Source organism: Lindgomyces ingoldianus (assembly GCF_010093535.1).
Source record: "Lindgomyces ingoldianus strain ATCC 200398 unplaced genomic scaffold BDR25scaffold_9, whole genome shotgun sequence".
NCBI lineage: Eukaryota > Fungi > Ascomycota > Dothideomycetes > Pleosporales > Lindgomycetaceae > Lindgomyces > Lindgomyces ingoldianus.
The window spans coordinates 1,575,756-1,596,529 of record NW_022985170.1 but is presented as its reverse complement, the minus strand read 5'-3'; the positions used below and the strand labels follow the sequence as shown (position 1 = coordinate 1,596,529).

Genomic DNA, 20,774 nt, shown 5'->3' with positions numbered 1-20,774 from the left:
GGCCACAGCTAAGGGCTCCCTACATAGCTACGGTAAGTTACCGCATAACTTGGAACGTGGCTGGAGTAGTATTCTATTCATCCAACCTATTACTAGAATTACGAAGAGCGTTAACAATAAGCAAATTTCTGTCATACATTACCCTCTCTACGCTAGGTGACAAGAAGCAGAACAACTTCGCCGCACTCATAGCCTTTGCTAAAAGCCCTATCACTGGCGTCAGCTGAATGCGCAAGAGTATGACTGTACATGCAGAATTTTGTCGGAAGGATCTCGGCGCTCTAGTAGGCCCGAGGAAGGCTTTTAAAGATGCCCGGCATCCCCTAGTGCTCGCTGGCTTCAGGATAGCTGCCTCTAGATCAAACTCTCTGCCCTGTGCAACACTGAACCAGTATTGACCAAGGCGATCCGTGTCACAGAGCAAGCTTTTATGGTCCGGTTCTAGAAATACACTCTAGAAGGGGTGTACGGGTAGTAAAAAGGAGTGTAAGGATGGCAAAAAGAGTGCGAGATGGCCGAGCTTTGTCCTCGGTCTGATCATGCCAAATATGCCTGTGTAAATGAAGCACCACCTTGCTATAATGAAATGCTGAAAGCAAACAGACACACAGAAACTATGGACCTAAAATAAGCGCACTACAGATCGAGCTCGCGCGGAGAAAGAAAAGCGTATCCGGGAGGAGGGCCAGTACCAATGACATGACTACCGGTACAAGATCGTTTCATTCACTTGCTAGTTTAATGCATAAGGGGATTGCCAGAGCCTGCCATAGATATCTGCACAAAAGACTTCTTAAAGGCTGTACCTAAAGGAGGCTAAGAAGGGGCTCCATGCACTTGACCTTGGCAATATCCTTTAAGATGCACCGAAGGCATCAATGCTGCATTGGGCAGTTTGGATGGGGCATACCGTATTGTGAGCACTCAGGCCAACAGCGGGCTTAATTTCTAGAGCGTTCTCCTGCGTCCATTCACCACCTTCTGAATTGCTTCTTTAGATTTCCCGGATGCGGCACGACGTGTTATGAGCCAAAGCTACTTTTCTGATTTTCTATCTACCTCTTCCACGCCCTTATCCTCAATCACTGTCAAAAGATCTTGCATAGAGCCACGGCCCACCCCCTGTATGGAAGGCAACATTAAGAACTAATTTATGGATTCCCTCCATGGGGTGAGAGTGAGCTAAAATACTGCTGGTTTGGGAGGGGCTATTGTTAGAGGTAGTCGCCGGTGTCAAAGGATCCGTAGAGGCCGTAGTACCAAATAAGGTGGCCGAAGAAGAAACGAATCCCGTTGTATTGGTAACTGAAGCCGTCCCAGCCTTGTTTACAGACGGCCAATTCCCCGGTACCGACCAAAGAAATGACAGCAACGGCACGCCCTCAACAGGAACGCACATAGATGAGTCAGGATTCCAGCAGGTGAGTGAAGCGTCCTGATCGGATACCAGTACTCTATAGAATAATCTAAGTCTTTAGTAACTGAAGGTTGATGCCCGTGAGGGAGTTGCAATTCAAGCAGCTGACTAATTTAGCCCAACCGCCGCGTGTAATGCACATGCGGCCGACTGCGAGACCAGTGATGGGGCCTTTCCAGACACCGCAGCTGCGCCGAAGTTGTAGGGGCAGCCGTAGATGTCGTGCGCGTAGTTAGAACATAGTATACACAGTGATTATGTTAATTGGAGCAGGGGTCAGAAGAGTTCAGCCCGCTTAAGTTGAGAGAAGGGCAGGGAGCTTGCCATGTTGAAAATATTCTGAGATCGACGTTATATCGATTAAGAAGGGGGGCGTCGAGTTTCTTGAGCGGGGAAGGTTGAGGAGGTTCATCATGAACAGAGCAGCAAGAAAGACCACCTCTTTACTCGCACACACCTCGAACAATGGCCCAAAAATATTCCAAAAAAACCCGAAAAACGTGGACACTGTGGGAATTGAACCCACGACCATTCACAAATACACATTGACATATGCGAAGCGAATATCATACCCCTAGACCAAGTGCCCTTAACCAGATGTGTAGAAATTGTTAATTATTTAGTAAATAATAGTGGCAATAAAACCTTGTATGAAATAAGAGTGCTCCTCCTGTCCGAATACAAGAATTTTCGCGTAGTAAAGAGGGGTCAAATTCTTCATAAAGTGGGGACAAGCGGAAAATAGCTAGAAACGGATATGATCCGTGGTTATGGTGTTGGGGGAGGTGTGATTGGTGGGGCGAAATACATGGGGAATTGAGAAAAGCAACGCATCACGGAACGTCAATAAAAAGCCACAATAAAGATATTATGATAATACTGGTAGTGCATGTTGAAGGACAGCGGCGGATTTATAGCAAAACTCGAATGCATAATATCTATGGGAGTGGTCTGACAAGCAATCACGTACATAGTTAACTACAGGAAGTAAATGCTCAGGACGACGTCAAATCCTGTTACCATTCATTCCTCAGTTTTGAATCCTCCTCTTTCCTCTCAGGCAAAGACACTGCGCATTTAACTTCCCCAGAATAACAAACCCTCTCATGCCACACTACAAAAGGAAACCCGCCATCCGCCATTCACGAGTCTATTTCTTACTAGTCGTCTCCTCAGAATGCTTCGCAAGCGGGTGCGTCGGGTTGCTTGCAAGATTTGCCTTCTGGTCATCGCTTGCTTCTTTCGCGTGCGACTGAGAGGGAGCGCCCCCTTGCTCGTTCGGATTCATAGCTACCGGGTCTTGCTGCTGGGCCCCGGTTTGGCTTTCTGGGCCTGGGGATTGACGGCCGGCGTTTGGCGCGGACATGTTGGTGGTTGTGTTTGCGTGGGGCTTTGAGCTGTTAGGTTTGAGGCTAGGTATAGGTCATAGAGGGAGAGGTAGTTGGGTAAGGGCTAAGGGTAGAGAAGGAGGCATACTGGTTGGTTGTTTGCTGGAATATAGAGGTTCTAAAATGTCTATTGGCTAATTGATACTAATACTGAAGAAGAAAACGAACTAAGTTCGAGGACCAGATAGCTCAAAAACTTTTAATGAGGTTGGTGAACATGAGCAGCTCCGCCATGCCCTGCGCTTTTCATAGAGTTCTTGCCTCACGACGACGTCATTGTAGGGCTGGCCTTGGCATCCTGATCGGGCATGTATGCACAGCATCTACGTCAATTGTGATACCAGTTGCCTCGTAACATGCATTTGCATGGCTTATGGATTTGCTGACACACTTGCGGAATCTTGTTTAATTTTACCTAATTGACTTCAGACCCAACAACATGCACTATACTCCGTAGAGAGGGAACTTTACTCGGATCTGAAATAAATGCAATTATTCGATACAGTGTACTAATACAGAGTCCTCGATACCCCCAATGCTGCGGTAATCCCCATAATACAATATCCGGGACCATCTGAAGACCACATGACTCCAATCAAAATGCCAATCAACTTCAACTCATTTTCCCCATTTCGACGTCACAATCTCCTAAATCATCGTCGTCATCCCATCCAGCTCCTTTGATCCTTTTTCCAATCCAAAGTCCAAGAACGGTCAATGCACTCGCAGCAAGAAACCATCCCTCAAACCATCTTTCGGTGAATCTAGGCTCAAGCGGTGCACCCAAGGCGTCCGATATGGCACTCTTCATCTCAGTTGGTAGATTACTTCGTAGAAGAAGAGCCGAGCTGATTACATATGTAGCCGATATTTGCGATATAAGTAAGGCAAGATTTGCTCGAGCATGCTGGAGTATACTTGGAAGAACCAGGGCAAAAAGGAGGAAAGTTTGGAGAACGCTGTTGAAGGACAAGAGAAGCATCACCCCAGACAGAAGGAAAGAGATTGTCCGACTCCAGGCCACGCGATCCAAGGTGGGATCCCAATGCTTTGCGAGGATAGCGAGGAAGTTATTGATCGGGTCGCTGTTTGAGAAGCTGGTATTTGGTGATGAGAATCGGCGAAGGGTTGTGACTGTCGTGGCGGCGATTCGATAAAAGCAATAGAGGGAAAAGATAAAAGAGAACACGTTCAATAAGCGGCCATATGCGGTATGTGAGCGAACTTGAGATTGACGCCGATTTTGAAGGACCATAAGAGAATTCTGAATGGAGGATCGCATGGTCTCAAGCCCTTGTATTTCGAGCTGAAGGGTGTTGCGTTCTTGGATATCTGGATTTCCTCGAATGCTGCCCATGATACGAGTCATGAAGCTTTCCTGTGGGGTGTCTGAAAGCTTGCGTTGAAGAGCACGCAGACGGCTTTCCTTCGCCAGAAGCATATCGTTAGTGGCATCCAAGCCTGCCTGTTTTCGAGAAAGGTCTGACTCGGTTACCTACTGAGGTTAGTGCGGGTTTGGTTGCTTGGAGATTATGACTTACAGGGCGATATTTAGCCCCAAAAGTCTGCCGCATAGAGCTGACGGCAGCGAATCCAGCCAAAGAAGCCATCAAGCTTATTCCAATTATTCCAATTCTCTCCAGACACCCCTCTGAAATACTGTGATCGCGGATATAAGACTCCTCATGGAGGTAGGACCCCAAGAGAGCCCTCCCGAGATACCAAAAGCCAATCAGCCATATCACCAAGCCTACAGCCTCCAATATCCACGCCATCCTTCGCTGTCCGCCGCCAAAGTCCCATCCCGCGCCTGCGAGTACTGAGTGTATTTCTAGCGCAGGCGTTGCAATGACGAGGAGGAAAAGGAGGAGTGGGACTGTGATCTTCAGCGCGAGTGTGCGAGTGGCTGGGTTGACTGTGTTCGATATTTCGCACAGAATCAGCTCTACTAGGACTGCTGATAGGGCAATATTCGTAGAGAATGTGACACTGGCGAGAGTCTGCGACGTAATCCGCAGGTTGTTGTGTATGGAGGGCCGCTCCCGCAGGGAGAATGCCGCCGGTAAACCTGCATCGCGGCGGTCCTTAAGTAGGGTGGGGCCTGACAGAAGAGGAAAGAGCTTATGGGACACAGCGACGGCTACAATGATAAAGGTAAGAACAAAAGGCAACGCCGAGAACGCTAAGGTCGATGGTCGTCGTTTGACCACCCAGTCAGGTACACATTCATCGCAGCCGTCGGAAGGAACCATAGGGCTGAGAATGTCGGAACAGGATCAGGTTCGGAATATTTGCTTTATAGACTCGTCGGTTCAAGCGTTATTGGTTGTGGATGCAACTCCCATCGACTCCGCAGCGAATGGACGGCTCGAAAGGTCATGTCAGTGCCTAAGGGAGAGAGGAAAAGGATGCTTGTTCCTGAGGACGAACACGCGGAAAGCGTTTCGCAACACGTCGCCAAGCCTCCAACCCCCGCCACTTTTGGACGTCATGTCAGATCAGAGAGCTTTGACCAGTGCCAGGAAGGATTGGTTTATTGTGGGGCAAAACACAGGACAGAAATAGCAATATTAGCAATGGACCATGATATCGTGAATTTAGTCGCTCGTCTGCCGGTCTGAGCGAACTCTGATAATGCTATCTATCGCCATCTCTCGGGTTTGAATCTGCCCGGTCCCGCAGCCAGTAGGGCCCCCACACTCTTGTCGCGAAAGGTCAGACTTTTTCAGATGCCAAGCCGTCTCCACCCTTAAAAATGAAGCACGAACATGTCATCTTTGACGAAGAATAATAGCATTAATTTTCCCTGCTGTGCAAGTGTAGAACGTCTGGTAAGTGAGACAAGAAGGGGGGCGTTACTTCTATTCCGTAGTTGGGTTCCATTGCTCTTCTGGTTTTGTCTCGGGCTCGACTTCCATTGCAGGCATTGTCGACTCTGTGCCCTCAATTGCGATACTCGGTTTTATGGCTTGTGTGGTTGATACTCCTCCTTGGTCATCCTCCTCGCTGCTGCTTATGTCGCTGATATCAGGACTGTCTAGGTTGCCTAATTCAGGGCTTTTCATGACAACGCTAGGACTTCGCAGTTCCTCTAGTGCGGATACGAAACCTGTATCGGCAACACGTGCAGAGAAGGGCTCAACATCTGCTGGTGTTGTTTCAACCTGGGTTAGCGGGCTAGCATCGAGATTTTGTCTGAGCCCAATAGCTGCCGCTACTGCTACCGCTTCGTCATCAGAAGCAGGCTGGGTTTCCTCTTCTGCGATGAAGCTGCTGTTGCGGTGACCAGAATTCAGGATGTGGCCACCCTGCGGACCACTCTTCTCTAGGAGGTCCTTGTAGGCATGCCGAGCAGGGTCCTGGGCACGCTTGGTCCTTGACTTGTCGCGCTTGGAAGATGGACGGACAACAATGACAGGAACAGGAGAGTGCTGCAGACAGTATTTTGAAACGGATCCGGGAAGGAGGCCTTGAAAACCGCCAAGACTTCGTCCTCTGGTTCCAACGACAAGGATGGCTGGCTCGTACAGATTGATCTGTAGGTGTATTAGCCCACAGTCGTACACGAACAAATCGATTTGTTTACCATTTCGTCAATCACGATATTAACCTTTCCAACGGCAAACTCTAAGATCAAGTTGATGGCCTTATTCTCATGGTTCTTGTTCTGGATTTGCTTCATCAAAGTTTCGGCCTCGGATCGATAACGTCTCTTCTCAACACTTGGGTCTGCTGCAAGTGTGGAATCCTTCTCGACAACTCTCAAGCAAACAATTTCATCGCCGTCGTCCACAAGCTCATCAATGAGCCACTGCAAGGCATATTCGGAGTATTCGTTGTCATCGCACCCACAGAGAAACGTGCGCGATCGTTTAGTGTATTCGTAGTCCTTGTGCTTTGCTATCAGGGTAAATGAATTCTCTTCGATGAAATCAGCAGGCTTGTCGAACGTATCGAATGAGACACGGGATTGGAAGACACTGTACAGCTCTAGTCAGTGCGTGGTCTATACAGTCCTGGGTATCTATGAGGAACATGAGAAGGTAACTAAGTCTCTTGCTCGCTCCGGGCGCCACCCGCGATCTGTGAGGCATACTCCGACATAATGACTCGCCATAGGCATCAGGTCGTGAGGCATGAACGCGAAAAGATGGAGGGGGGATGGTGGAGTGGTGGGTTTGGGAGGGGTAGCAAAGGATGGAGAGGTCATCACTCACGGTGGAGGTGGAGGTGAGGATAAGCGGCGCTTCTCGCGGCCTGCCTTTGGGCTGCCTTTGGGGAACGCAGCATTAGAATGCGGCAGGAATTGAATGGATGAGCGGCGTGCAACTTGTGTCTCTGCGCCAGTCGCTGGCAGCGACAGAGGGCTCACCGTCTGGCGAGATGCAGGTGCTTGGACTGGTGATGAACCGTTTCGTTGTGCGGCCGACGTGGGGGAGATACTCATCCTGGTCTTTGGACAAGTTAGAGGCACGAGGGCGTCCGGTGAGCCCCTCTACAGACGAATACAATTGCACCCTTTTCCGCTTGCGATATCCTTGCGCCTAACGTGCGCTCTCACAGGCGGCAGGTACTGTCGTACTTAGTAGACTATATGCCTTAGCGCGGGGGAGCTGCTGTGATTGCCGTGAAGGGTGAGTAGACGACGGGAGGGTTAAGGAAGAAAACTGTGTGCTTGGCAGGGAATCGTGAAGTGTATAAGTAGTAATGGGCGTTGAACGTAGTTGCATCCAAATCTAGGGCACCACAGACTTGGCTTGATGCCATGTCGCGCCTGGGTGGGTTGCTATGACAAGGTTGTCTCGACCAAAACCGCCGCCAAACAACGGTGGTGGGCGGTGGACACTGGGCAGCCTTCGTGGGGAACCCGACCAAGGAAGTGCGCCACTGGAATCCAGGTCTAGCGCATGCGGAAATGCAGGAAGACGGCTATTATATGACGCCAAGTGGAATGCAATGTTCATGTTCTACAGCTCTTGCAGCATGAAATGGACTGTGGAACCTTGAAAAGAACTGTGAACACTGCCAAATCGAAATCACAAGCAAAAACATAACCCTTGGCATCAAACCAAACCTGGTGAGAGCTCCAATTGTCCTACTCCATCTAAACCTAAGAGAACTACCTAATAAACCCGGACCTCTCTAAAAGCACTACTACGAAAGAGACTTGGCTTCGCCCTCCTTCAGTTTGCCTGCTCCAACTAACCGCTGCACTTCATCCTTGAAGATCTGGGTAATCTCGCCAGCATTCTTCTTGCCACTTAGTTTGCTAGTCAAATCAGCCAGCTCCTCGTTGTCAATCTTCGTGATGATGTGATCGACGTCATTTAACGCTTGATCGATCTGAGAGGGAGGAGCATCTCCACCGCTGTGGAAATAGTTGGCTTCTTTAACAGCGGCCCTCACCACTCTCTTGTTCTTCTTCGCAGCGTTCTTCGCCGCTTCCTTCGCCTTCTTCGCATCCGCTCTGTCGGCCTTTTCTGCGGCCTCTTTTTGGGCCTTGGCTTGGGCCTCGAGCTCTTTTTGCTTGGCGGCCTCTTCCGCGAGACGTTTCTGTTCGGCTTCCTTTTCTAGTCGGCGCTTGTTCTTCTGGGCATGTTCCGCCTGCCGGAACTTCTTAATACGTTCATCAAGAGCCAGTGCGTCATCTACGAGCTTTCTTAGGCGGGCCGTGTCCTCGGTCTTTTTCTTTCGGCGAGCATTCTGATTCTTCCGTTCGACGTGACGTTTCTGATCACGATTTTCGTTGTCATCTGGAACATCCTCGTCGAGGTATTCAAAGGTTCTCCAGCTGTCGAAATTGTACCAAAAGTTGTAGAAATGCTCGACTTCCTCTTTGGTGCTCTTTTCGTTCCCGAGCTTGGGAACTGGTTGGACCTTGGAGAAACGACCCTCAGACTCGAAAACCTTGCCCCACAGCTTATAGAAGTTGCCTTTTTGTGTCTCTTTCTTAGTCGGGGGCTCCACGTCGGCACCTTCGTCAACCGAATCGAACTGTCGTCGCCGAACTGGGTCCAAGAGGACCTCGGTGGCTTTTTGAATGCACTTGAAGAATTGATCGTCTTGGGCTTCCCCAGCAGCAGCCTTCTTATCGGGGTGGTGTTTCAGCACCTTCTTGCGGTGAGCTCGCTTAATCTGGTCCTCCGTAGCCTTGTATCGGTATTTCGAAATTCCAAGCACGGCGTAGTGGTCTTGACCCTGCAGAAAATGTGAGCGATCTGGGTTCAGGGTCGATTTCAAAGAATCCCACCTTCCAGTCTTTGGCTTCTCGCTGCAACATGAGGGGATCCTCCAACTCGCTAATCTCGCCCGCGTCATCGTCCTCAACTTTCTTGACATTTACCTGGGCTTGAATGCGATCATCTTCGGAGAATGTGCGCTTATGTCGCTTCTACAAGTGGAAGCATGGTTAGCTGGCGACGAGGCTGATACTGTGGAGCAAACGCACTCTTCGAGCATGGGCAAGGAAGTGCGGGCCGACCGGCTCGATGTTTCGGTCGGTAGCATGACTGAGGGGTCCGATTGCCTTGAAATCCCTCTCACCAGACCACCCTTCTGGAAGAACTGGGAGAGGCAAAGAGACCTGAACTGACGCCATTTTCGAGGGGGGGTCGAGGGATGCAGGTAGCAGCAAGGCCGCGAAACAGAAATTATTTTCGAGATATGTCGGGCCGGGGTTTCTCCGGTATCCGGAGATCCCTGCGCCCTGCGCCTCGCCCTTAGCGTGGTCCCTAGAAACGTCTCAGAATAGTCACTGGTTGCAAGTGGACACTTACACAGTAGACCATGGCAACACACTAGATACCCGCAAAGCCAATTCTTAATCTGAAATTGCATAAAATACTGTGAACATGTTTCAAGGCTTTCAGGTACTTCTCCTTCCCCCATACAATCAGTTTACATTGCTGACAGGGGATACCAAAGCGCATCAAAGGCGCTCTTGACGCCCGAATAGCAGAGGAGCAAGCTAAACAGCGAGCTTCTGTCCAGCCATCGCGCTCGCGGTCAGGCTCAACCCCTAGGCGATCGAGCTCCCGAAATCTGTCTCCCTCAAAACGACCAGCACGAGCGAAGGATGCGGACACTAGCGGCAAGGCAGCGCCGACCGGAAAGGGCCCCGATCCCTCAGAGTTTGACCCCGAGTTTGTTATAGGAGAAGAGGATGAGCCTAGTCGAGCAGGAACGCCTCGCCCAAAAGAGAAGGCAGACACCTTTGAATCCTCGCTAGCCACTGGAACATCCATGAACGACAATGGCGCGTCAGTCATAGAGGGAGAGAAGGCGGCTCCACAGCCTGAAATACCTCCAGAAGTACAAGCTCGACTACGAAAACTCGAGAAACTTGAACCCAAGTATTCTGGTGGGTGCTCCTTCCTATCTCTAGCCTGCTTACCTAACGTTCGTCACAGAGTTGCTTCGTTCTTACCGCATTGCCCACGCAAGAGTAAGCGCGATCGAAGTATTCGAAGCCTCCCTACGCGAAAATACTCCCTTGACTTCCATAACCGAGCCTGCTGCATTTGTAGAATACCTCGGACAGCTAAATGTCAAAGGTGACATGCTCATGGAAGAACTCAAACGAGTGTCGAAAGAACGGGACGAGCTCAACAAGAAACTCGGAGAGTCTCAGAAAATGGCTCAGAATGCTTTAGAGGAGGTGGAGAAATTACGAGGGCAAGTAGCAACTGGCCACGACATGCCTCAGGATGATTCCACCTCCCAGACCGAATCAGTTACTGCATTCTCCCCCACAAAGATCTCGAAGGAGACGGAAGTCACTGAAGACACCGAAGAGTTCTTCTCGTACGATAGCGAGCTCCCAAGGCTCCAGTCTCAACTCCAAAACAGCGAGGAGAAAGTAGGCAAATTGGAAGAAGAAAACAAATCTTTAAAGAATGAGCTATCTGTGGCCGAAGAATCTGCAGAATCGTTTATGAAGAATTTAGAGGCAGCAACGAATAGCCTTCATGTGGTCAAAGACACCCACGAGCGCTCTCAGAAGGAAGCCAATGAGCGCCAGAAAAGTCTTGACGCTATAATCGATGACTTGAAGTCTAAGCTCGGTACTGCGGAATCAGACTTTACTGAGCAAAAAGAGGTTGGCAAGCGCCATGAAAAAACGATTACTGAAATGAGAGAGAAACTGGAAACGGCACTGAAGGAGTTGGAGGAAATGCATGCTACACGTGGGGAAGAACTTCTTGAGGACCATGAACAGGATACCCTCCGAAGCCAGGTTGAAAAGCTCGAAGCGGACCTTTCCCAGCTTCGCGAGATCCAAGCTAGAAGCGAGAAGCGGAATGAAACACTCAATGGATTGGTCAACAATCTACGCGAGCAATTGAAGAATGCGGAATCGAAGAGGGACAAGGCTTTGGCCAACCTCGATCAAGCCACAAAAGAACTTGAGTCAGCGAATGCGAAAAGACCGAGCCAATCCACAGCATCTCCGGAGCCTGAAGCTCCAGTCGCCAATACAAATGCCGGAGAATCCGCGGCTTCTAAAAAGAGGAAGAATCGGAGCCGAAAGAAAGGCGGAAAAGTTGCAGATGCCACACCGGAAGCAAATTCAAGCGAGGCGGGTAGTGTCAACGGGCCCCTCAGTCCCCGCAATACCGAGTTCTCTCCTCAATTAGAGGAGGCACAGAGAACAATTTCTCAGCTCAATAATGAAATGGAGACAAAGGTTGCAGCTATCGAGAGAATGGAGGGCGAGCTTGCTGAAAAAGAAACATCGATGGAGTCTCTCCGAAAGAAACTGAAGGATCAAGACGACTTGAAGGAAGAAATCGAGAGTCTCAGGGATGATCTGATCCATGTTGGACAGGAGCACGTAGAGGCCAAGGACAAGATCAAAGAGCTTCAAGCTGAGAAATCGGCACTGCAGGAAAGCCTCGCTACTCTGGAAAAAGAGGTCACAGACCTCCATACTGGGAAAGCCGCTCATGAAGACTCGGAACAAGTCGGAGAGACTTTGACGGCGGAATTCGAAGACTTGAAATCCAAAGCCGACTCTCTGCAGACAGACCTTTCTGTCGCCCAACAGCTTGCAGCATCGAGGTTCAAGGACCTCACTGATATGCGAGAGATTCTCCAGAAGGCGCAGCCGGAACTAATCTCCTTGCGTAACGAAGCTGTTGAACTGCGAAGAACCAAAGATGAACTTACAGCAAAATCAGCAGAGCTACGGCATTTGGAGGCCCGAGAGAAAGACCTCAAGTCCGAAATTGCGACCCATCGATCACAGGTATCCGACAAGGACAGTGACATACGGACCCTCCATGAAAAGATAAAACAGGAGACTACCCAAAGACTTGCCCTTGAGGAGACAAACAGAAAAATCCAGAAAGATCTTCAAAGGTCCGAGAGTGACCGCAACGATGCCAATGAGAGTTGCGATAGACTTTCGAAAGATCTTACAAAGGTGCAAGGTGATCTCAAGTACTCTCGCAATTCTATTCAGGACCTAGAACAGGAGGTCTCCAAACTAAAGCGCGAGGCTGAGAGTTTAAGGGACGAGATTCATCTCAAATCCGCCCAGTACGCGAGCGCACAAGATCTCATGAACAGCATGCAAGATCAGACGCAAGAGATGGGAACTCAAATGAAAGAGGTACGCGCACGAAGTGAAAGTTTGGAGGAGGAACTTGCTGATGCGCACCGACTCCTGAGCGAGCGAAGCCGAGAGGCGGAAACGATGAGGAGACTACTCGCAGATGCTCAAGGAAGAGCCGACTCAAGAGTAAGGGAAATACAGGAAAGGCTAGATCTAGCTATTGAAGAGAGGGAACGAGCGGAAGAGCAAGCAAGCACTTTTGGTCGACGGCGCGTCCGGGAGCTCGAGGAGCTGAAACAAAAGATTCGTGACGCAGAGCGTGCTGTTACACGAGCGGTCGACGAGAAGGACGACCTTGCGTCAGCTGAAAAAGAGTTACGTAGACAGAAGGATGATTCGGAGCGTCGCGCCATCCAAGCCAATGAAGAAGTTGCTGAGGTCAAATTGGCCATGGGCCAACTTCGAGATGCCTTAGACGATAGCGAAAGGCAAGTGCGAGACTTGGAGAAAGAGAAAGCCGACCTCCGCCGTGCGTTCGACGAGACACAGGGCCGGCTAGAAAAGCTTCAGAAGTCTAGCAAGGTGAGAAATGCCACGAATTTAGATTTGTGAAGCACTAACAATGAACAGTCAATGTCGGAAGAGCTTCGGGCGATTCAAGCGGCCAAAACACGAGTTCTCGACACCAATGTGGAGTCTTCAAGAACGTCACTCGAATCGTCCCCTTCGCGATCTCGACTCGCTTCTCCTGCGCCAAAGTCTCGGGCACCCTCTGGCCAGAGTGGAGAAGCCGGAGCCTCTGGCAGCGTGGACTACGTGTATCTAAAGAATGTCCTCTTGCAGTTCCTCGAACAAAGAGACAAGAAATATCAACAACAGTTGATCCCAGTACTCGGCATGCTTCTTCACTTCGACAAGTGCGTACATACCATACCCATCTCAAAGCAACTACTAACTGTGAACAGGAAAGACGAACAGAAATGGATGGCAGCGGTCTCCGCCAGGTAGGCCATGTCAATCCTGTCGAGTTACGACCTCTCTTGCTGAAAGCGTTTTCTGTCCCCTTTCATACTGTGGTCAAATATTTCGTCTACCCTGATTTGCATTCTCAAAGCGGTCGGTGCTGGGTTTATCAAAATGTTTAATACACAGGTGGACGGTAGTGCAAAGATGATGGTCAAGCACCCTATGTCAGTCTTTGTTGGAGCTAGGTGCGGTTTCACAGTGTGAGACGTTCGGAAACCCCTAGGTTAAGCATATGAGATTGATTGCGTGCAGAGTCGGTTCAATGGGTCGAGACAATTCCAGCCGCATATATTGCTACTGTATTATAGGACACATGGAGGATCAGGAATGTATGGATATTTTTGGACCTGTGTGGATCGGATTAGCGAATGCGCAATGGCATCTAGATTTGATGAGTTCATGTTGTGGGAAGCTGTTTATGATGAAGTAGATGGCTTACTTTCCCAGCAGAGGGCACAGCCTGCAGTGAGATTGTCGTGCAGATGAATTGACTGAGCGACACATTGGGTGACGATCTGGTTTTTAGCACTATCACCGAATGCGATTCCAGGGTTCCAAGGCCACTGGTGCCCAAATCATGAGCGAGCATTATGCTTTGAATCAGCGGGAATGGCAGGGGGGCCTACCCAGTGCCAACGCCGCGGTGAATAATTCCATCCCTAAGCAGTTTACGGCGTGCTGCTGGTGGAAGAAAAGAGCCAAAGACTGGCGGGGCGGGCGCTGCCCTCGTCGTTTCACGTCCTGGCTGTTGCATCATAGTCTGCCACTGTTGGCTGGAGTTGGCCAGCTTGGTAGCAGCAGCTTACCGCCTCCGAGCAGGATCTCAGCGCCCGCCAGCTTCGCAACCCCGGCGTCTTCAGTGTCTTGCATCTTGCACCGAGTGTCTGCCCGCGCCTCCCGCAACAATCGAACAAACCGCGGCCTGATCCCCGCCCAGAGCCGCCCCCCAACGCAGCAACGAGTCCAAGAGCACAGTCGAACAAACACGACCACCAGAGCCAATCAGGGGAGTCCGTGCCAGGATAGGCCAGACGAGACGAGCGGCTAAGCCGATCACCAGCAATTGAGAAATCGTCGCATCTTGCTACCACGGCCGCGAGCGCTGGCCTTGCCTTCACAGTCCCTTGATTGCTATCCTTCTCGAAGTCCCATGAGCGCAGCCCGACGCGTCCCGATCTCCTGATCGCCCTCTCTCCTAGTAGCACACCCTCGTCGCTTTCGCAGTCCGGCGGTCTCGTCGCCGGTGGCGGGGAAGTCGCCCATGATGAATGGCACTGATATCAAAAAGGCGGCCATCAACAAGGCGAAGCAGGTCGCGCAGGCAGCGAACGGGAACAGCGGCAAGAAGCGGCGGAAGGGGCAGGACCTGAAGCCCATTATCACCACCGAGCAGCAGAAGAGCCAGGACGCTTCACCTGCCTCTGCGAGCAGTTTTCATTTCACGTACGTTCCCCCGTCCCCTTGCCTTTACACTACCCCTCTGTGCTGTCACAACCTCCAGCACTGACGCCCTCGAACTGACCATGGCGGCGCGCAGCGTGCAAAACACGGCATCCCCCCTCTCACACCACAAAGTCTCGTACACAAACCAATTAAGCCACTCGCCCTCGTCTTCGTCCTCGTCGGTCGACGAAGCAGAGAACACGGCCGACGAAGAGGACTCGGAGGACTACTGTAAGGGCGGCTACCATCCGGTCTCTGTTGGAGAGGAGTATAAGGACGGCAAGTACACGGTCGTGCGCAAGCTCGGGTGGGGTCACTTCTCCACCGTCTGGCTCTCCAGAGACAACATCACCCAGAAGCACGTCGCCCTCAAGGTAGTCAGATCCGCTGCACACTACACCGAAACCGCCCTCGACGAGATCAAGCTCCTCAAGAAGGTTGTCGATGCGAATAAAGACCATCCGGGCCGCCAGCACGTCGTCAGTCTTCTCGATTCCTTCAACCATAAAGGCCCCAACGGCGTCCATGTATGTATGGTGTTTGAGGTGCTCGGAGAAAATCTACTGGGGTTAATAAAGCGATGGAATCATCGGGGGATTCCCATGCCTCTGGTCAAACAGATCACGAAACAAGTATTACTCGGCCTCGACTACCTGCATCGGGAATGCGGCATCATCCACACCGACCTCAAGCCTGAGAACGTCCTCATTGAGATTGGAGACGTCGAGCAAATCGTCAAAACATACGTCCATGACGAACCTAAGAAGAAGGGCGAGGATGATAACAACAGGAATGGCCGGCGGAGACGGAGGACGTTGATTACCGGCAGCCAGCCGTTGCCGAGTCCCCTTAACGCCAGCTTCAGCCATTCCGATCTCGCAAACTTCCCCGGCAGCACCCAGAGTCTAAACAAGATCATGAGTGAGAGTACAGGTAAAGAATCCCCCATAGCTGGGCTAGCTCCACCTCCGAAAGACGGTGTTGTAATGAGTGGTGCTCTAGGCACTTCTTCACCGTCATCCGGCCTGTCAATGGCAGAACGACTCGGTATTAAGCAGCCTACGACCGACGAAGATGTCCAGAAGCAGCGAGAAAAGACTGCGTAAGCCGTGCACCCTTTGTGATCCCCTTCATTTCGGCTCACCTCTATGTTGTAGTGACCTCTTGACGAAAGAAGTCTCCGGCATCAGCCTCGATAAATCCAGTGCCTCCTCAAATACCAATGCCTCGCCAGACAAAATGGCTGAAGATGCCTCCCTCGCCGTCGAAACGATCTCAGTCAAGATTGCAGATCTTGGGAATGCCTGTTGGGTTGGGCATCACTTCACCAATGATATCCAGACTAGGCAGTACAGGTCCCCGGAGGTCATTCTGGGCAGCAAGTGGGGTGCTAGTACTGATGTTTGGAGTATGGCTGCAATGGTATGAATTCGTTGCGCCCCGCCCTCTGAACCATGTTCAAGGACTAATTCCAATCAGGTCTTCGAACTCATCACCGGGGACTACCTCTTCGATCCCCAATCAGGTACCAAATACGGCAAGGACGACGACCACATCGCACAGATCATCGAGCTCCTCGGCACATTCCCCAAATCGCTCTGCATGTCCGGTAAATGGTCACAGGAAATTTTCAACCGAAAGGGCGAGCTCCGCAATATTCACCGTCTACGTCACTGGGCACTTCCGGATGTCCTGCACGAGAAATATCATTTCCCTGTCGAGGACGCGAAGAGGATTGCCGGGTTCTTGTTGCCAATGTTGGAGTTGTTACCTGTGGATAGGGCGAACGCGGGAGGAATGACAGGCCATGAGTTTTTGGATGCGACGAAAGGCATGGATGATGTTAAGCTCAATATTCCGGTTGGGAGTAAAGGAGATGGGATTGAGGGGTGGGCGACGGAAGTTAAGAAAACTCGGTAACGTGGTTGCCTATATACTCACTCCCATATACCACGGGTTTACGGGGGAGTACAGGGATTCGAATCTGGATGCATCGGTGACATTGATTTCAGCGTCGGAGGCGGAGGCGGATTCGCAGAAAGACCTGGACCTAGCACGGGAAGTTCCGACTTTGCCGGAAAGGATGAATGGGAATGGAGTGCAGAAGGTATGCTACAGATGATACTTTGGCACGGCTTTTGAGCTCTTTGGTCTCGTCTTCCTACTTACGATCCTCTCTTTCCTTGCTAGATGTTATGATGCTAAGTAGATGGTCTGCTGAAGTGGATTGATAGCCGGGTTGGTGGGTGGGGGTTAGGCGGGCAGCGGAGCTACACGGCGTTTTTTTTCCCTTGTTGGTTCGAGTTCGAAACCCTACTGCACACCCTCATCACACCATTGAAAGAACAGCTTTTCACTTTTTGTGATAATGGCATATGACATAGTTATGAAGCACATTCTATTCTTTGATTAGGGCTTGTGAGTTTGAGTTTGGATGTGAGTGTTGTATTGGTTGGGGAGAGAGGTTGTCAAAAAGGAAGCCTTTTTCAGGTTGGTGGTTATTGAATTGAAAAGTGTGGAGGATAAGTTGTTTCTGCGATGCAATAGGTGGAAACTCGTTCGGGAGCGAATACTTGGGATGGGATGTGATTATGCGGCACGAGTCTCTGGAATTACTCTGTCACCTGCAATAGATACGTTCTTTAAAAACCCTAGTCGCTCTCCGCCTTCCATTCATCTTAGTCCACCCATGTAGTGTTTCTTCTGCATTGTACTAACGTAGAACATGACAGGGGAGTGGGGTGATCTTGAACAGATGTATGCATCCCGTTTATGTTCTCCCTGATCCTAGCAAGATGTTAGAATAATCAATTCAGTCCCACTAACGTTGCACAGTAGTTCACGTATATGTAAGGTGGAGAGTGCGCGCAACAGGCGTGTTGTGATTGTCGCGCCTTCTCTAATGTGCACTGAAAGTTAAATGGAATGCTATTTACATCATTACTAAAATAGATAGACAGCTCGTTCAATATGCATCAATAAAGAAATACGCTTAACTATACTGGTCGCTTTGCTAGGGATGATCACTCGTGGCTGTCAAACAAATTCATGGAAGTATCGACCAGAAACAAAAGGCAACGTCATGTCATCGAGCTCCTTCCCAATGCTTGGCCAAATAAATACCTAAATGCTAGCAAGCATTCTCCTTCATACTCTCCTCAAACCTCCTCGCTATCTCCAACATCTCCGCATCCATCCTCGACCCGCTAAGGAAAGTCACACTGAAAGGGAGTTCACCTTCATCAGCCTCATTCCCACTGAGCTCTTTGACAGGGTAAGTACCCGCAGGAACAGCAACCCCGCACAAATCGAGCACATTCCCACAATGCGTGAACTCGCCGAGATGGCTATTCTTCTTAATCGGATCTGCAAGCACTTCCGATATCTTCCAATGTGTAGGCGCAGTAGGCACAACGAGGACATCAATCCCAGTCGCTGAGTACGAGAACACTTGTTCGGCTTGTCGGGTGTAGATTGCTTTGGCCTGGAGATCGCGATATGCTTGCACGGCGGTGCTTTGCCGTTCAACAACAGCATCCATTAATTGCACAATAACTGGGTGTAGTAATGAGCGGCTTTTGCCTAGCCAGTCGTCTGGTAATGAGGCGAGCCGCTCTGAAACAAATGTCCCGTCGTAAAGAAGCTTTCCGGCGTTTTGAAAGGGTGACCAGTCAATAGGTGTGAGCACACCCCCGAGTTTTTGCAGCGTGGCGACGGTTTCATTGAATTTGCGGCGATGTGGGAAGGAACACAGAGAAAGGGCTTTTTGGGGTGGGATCCCGAATTTGAAGGCTCGGGCTTGTGGGCCGATGGAGTTGATGTGTCGTTCAAAGGAAATGACGGGTTTGGAATACTGGTCTAGGGGATCGTATTCCTCAAGGATCTGCCAGAGAGATCTTGCGTCTGAAATGGTGTGCGTGGTGAGTGCTATGCAATCCAAGGACAGACAAGCGGGCGTTACACCACGGAATGAAATCGTGCCTCGTGTAGGTTTGTAGCCTACGACTCCATTGAATCCGGGCGGAACGCGACCGGAGCCCGCGGTGTCAGTTGCAAGTGAGAAGGAAACGAGGTTTGCGCCTACGCTCACGGCGTTGCCGCTGCTGGAACCGCCGCTGATGTAGTCTTTGTGGAAGACAGAGTGGGGAATACCGTAAGGGCTGCGGCAGCCTGTAAGGCCAGTTGCTAATTGGTCTAGGTTGGTCTTGCCGATGAAAAGGGCACCTTCAGCGAGACATTTGTCGTAGACGACGGCAGAAGCTGAAGGGACATGGGTGAGTGGTGGACAGGCAGTTGTGGTAGGCAAGCCTGTAATATCGATACTATCTTTGACACTGAATGGAACCCCGAAAAGGGGTGGAAGGGCGCTTCTATCAGAGTACTTGACTGTGAGGGCTTTTGCGGCATCAAGTGCGTTCTCTCGAGACTCGAGATAGATCCATACGGCAGGATCGACCCTATGGTAGGCTTCGATTTTGTTGTAGAGCGCCTCGATAACTGTAACTGGAGAAAGGCCGTTCTTGAATGCTTTTTGGAGACTGGAAATTGTAAGGTTGCCATCAAAGTCTGGGGGTGTTTGTGGAGGAGTGGAACTGCCGGTGACGCTTTGGATTCCAAGAGGTGTGAGGGCATCCAGGAGGGGTTGGAGGTTGGCGACAAAGCCGAAGAGACCTTGAGACCAATGGATCATGTCAAGACTGCATTGCTTGAAATTGCTGTCGTTGTAACCGCTTGTAGCCTCCACGATACCACCTACAGGCTGTCAGCGATTTGGCATGCCAGTTAGGTCGTTGGAACTCACAGCATTCGAATCCACGGTCATTAGCTTCTCGGATGGAAGTTGCAAAGCAGCACTCTGTCGTGACACCAGAGACAATGAGGTGGGTAATTGCTCGAGCTTTTAGTTTGTGCAAGATGGCCGTATTCCAGAAGGAGCCCTTTCCAGGTTTGTCAATCACAACCTCTCCAGGAAGCGGTTTCAATTCATCAATAATGTCATGACCGTACTCTCCCCGCACAAGAAGTCGTCCGAGCTCACCCTTATCGCCAATGATGAGGTTGTGCTGTGTATTGTTGGGAGTAGCAGCTTGTCTGACAAGCTTCGAGGACGGACAGTCCGACAAGTCGGGAACGTGGCCCTCACGAGTGTGTACAATAGTCATCCCAGCACCTCTACATGCCTCAAGTAGCTTCCTGGTAGGAGTAATCGAAGCCTGGACGGCCTCCAAATTACCTCCTTGAATCTCCCCGAAGCCTTTTGCGAGCAAGAAGTCTCTTTGCATATCAATCACGAGGAGTGCGGTATGTTGAAGGGGAAAGGAATATATGTATGGCTTCGCGTCGATTGATAGGACTGAAAGGACATCTTTAGTCGAAGACATATTAGCAACGAGTACAAGAGTTTCTAAAATAGGTACAAAGATGATAGACTCTGGATGATGGAGGAGGGTTTGACTCGCAGCTGTGACGACTGAAAATAATGGGAAAGACTGAAACCCCAGCAGCGACTGTTCGCCGACACGAGCTTGATACAATTATCAGATAAAGCTCCAACGATATCAAAACTCCCCCGCGTTGCTGCTGCAGCTGGCCTCCGGCCGCCGCCCGTAGCCGGAGGGTAAACTGAGGGGGTTTAGGGTCTTTATCTGGGGCGCTTCTGCACTAGGATGAATTCATCGAATGGCGCTGTCTCACGTGCAACTGACAGTCTGACATCAACACTCTTCCACACGGGCCACACCAATTCTCTTCCGACCAGCTTTCCAGCTCAAGCCCTACCCCACGAAAATTTCGCCACATTCGCTTAGCCCTGAACGCTATTCGATGGAACTGCACCAGGTTTGTGCATGTCGAGAGCCAGGTAGTGCAGGCGACTCACTACAGGTGTTTGCATATCAAGAGCCAGACGGACTCGACTCGGCGCTAAGGCGGCGCCGTAGGCCCC

The 20,774-nt window shown here is 50.6% G+C and overlaps 6 protein-coding genes and 1 non-coding gene across 7 annotated transcripts; 1 reads left to right on the top strand and 6 right to left on the bottom strand.

The window, feature by feature from the left end:
• Positions 1–1,918: 1,918 nt before the first annotated feature.
• Positions 1,919–2,006, bottom strand: BDR25DRAFT_t19. The gene has a single exon. It is a non-coding gene; the product is annotated as a tRNA-Ala (tRNA).
• A 340-nt stretch (positions 2,007–2,346) lies between these two features.
• On the bottom strand, positions 2,347–3,009 carry BDR25DRAFT_283132 (uncharacterized protein). The gene is made up of 2 exons (XM_033688022.1): positions 2,894–3,009; positions 2,347–2,807 (listed from the first exon to the last, which is right to left on the bottom strand). Exon 2 carries the CDS (start codon positions 2,781–2,783, stop codon positions 2,568–2,570), a length of 216 nt encoding a protein of 71 aa, XP_033550362.1. The 5' UTR covers positions 2,784–2,807; positions 2,894–3,009; the 3' UTR covers positions 2,347–2,567.
• Positions 3,010–3,277: 268 nt separating this feature from the next.
• On the bottom strand, positions 3,278–5,209 carry BDR25DRAFT_258045 (uncharacterized protein). Its single transcript, XM_033686517.1, has 2 exons — positions 4,347–5,209; positions 3,278–4,300 (listed from the first exon to the last, which is right to left on the bottom strand). The coding sequence occupies exons 1-2, from the start codon at positions 5,055–5,057 to the stop codon at positions 3,419–3,421; spliced, it is 1,593 nt and encodes a 530-aa protein (XP_033550361.1). The 5' UTR covers positions 5,058–5,209; the 3' UTR covers positions 3,278–3,418.
• Positions 5,210–5,235: 26 nt separating this feature from the next.
• On the bottom strand, positions 5,236–7,015 carry BDR25DRAFT_132865 (adenine nucleotide alpha hydrolases-like protein). The gene is made up of 3 exons (XM_033683872.1): positions 6,841–7,015; positions 6,392–6,785; positions 5,236–6,341 (listed from the first exon to the last, which is right to left on the bottom strand). The coding sequence occupies exons 1-3, from the start codon at positions 6,897–6,899 to the stop codon at positions 5,667–5,669; spliced, it is 1,128 nt and encodes a 375-aa protein (XP_033550360.1). The 5' UTR covers positions 6,900–7,015; the 3' UTR covers positions 5,236–5,666.
• Positions 7,016–7,867: 852 nt separating this feature from the next.
• BDR25DRAFT_283123 (zuotin) lies at positions 7,868–9,426 on the bottom strand. The gene is made up of 3 exons (XM_033688021.1): positions 9,254–9,426; positions 9,056–9,196; positions 7,868–9,003 (listed from the first exon to the last, which is right to left on the bottom strand). The coding sequence occupies exons 1-3, from the start codon at positions 9,401–9,403 to the stop codon at positions 7,960–7,962; spliced, it is 1,335 nt and encodes a 444-aa protein (XP_033550359.1). The 5' UTR covers positions 9,404–9,426; the 3' UTR covers positions 7,868–7,959.
• A 5,484-nt stretch (positions 9,427–14,910) lies between these two features.
• On the top strand, positions 14,911–16,750 carry BDR25DRAFT_218646 (serine protein kinase-like protein Sky1; the record flags this gene model as incomplete). Its single annotated transcript, XM_033684939.1, has 3 exons — positions 14,911–15,932; positions 15,988–16,252; positions 16,310–16,750. The coding sequence occupies 3 exons, from the start codon at positions 14,911–14,913 to the stop codon at positions 16,748–16,750; spliced, it is 1,728 nt and encodes a 575-aa protein (XP_033550358.1).
• A 1,210-nt stretch (positions 16,751–17,960) lies between these two features.
• BDR25DRAFT_283119 (amidase signature enzyme) lies at positions 17,961–20,385 on the bottom strand (the record flags this gene model as incomplete). Its single annotated transcript, XM_033688020.1, has 2 exons — positions 19,632–20,385; positions 17,961–19,582 (listed from the first exon to the last, which is right to left on the bottom strand). Exons 1-2 carry the CDS (start codon positions 20,209–20,211, stop codon positions 17,961–17,963), a joined length of 2,202 nt encoding a protein of 733 aa, XP_033550357.1. The 5' UTR covers positions 20,212–20,385.
• Between the last annotated feature and the right edge of the window lie 389 nt (positions 20,386–20,774).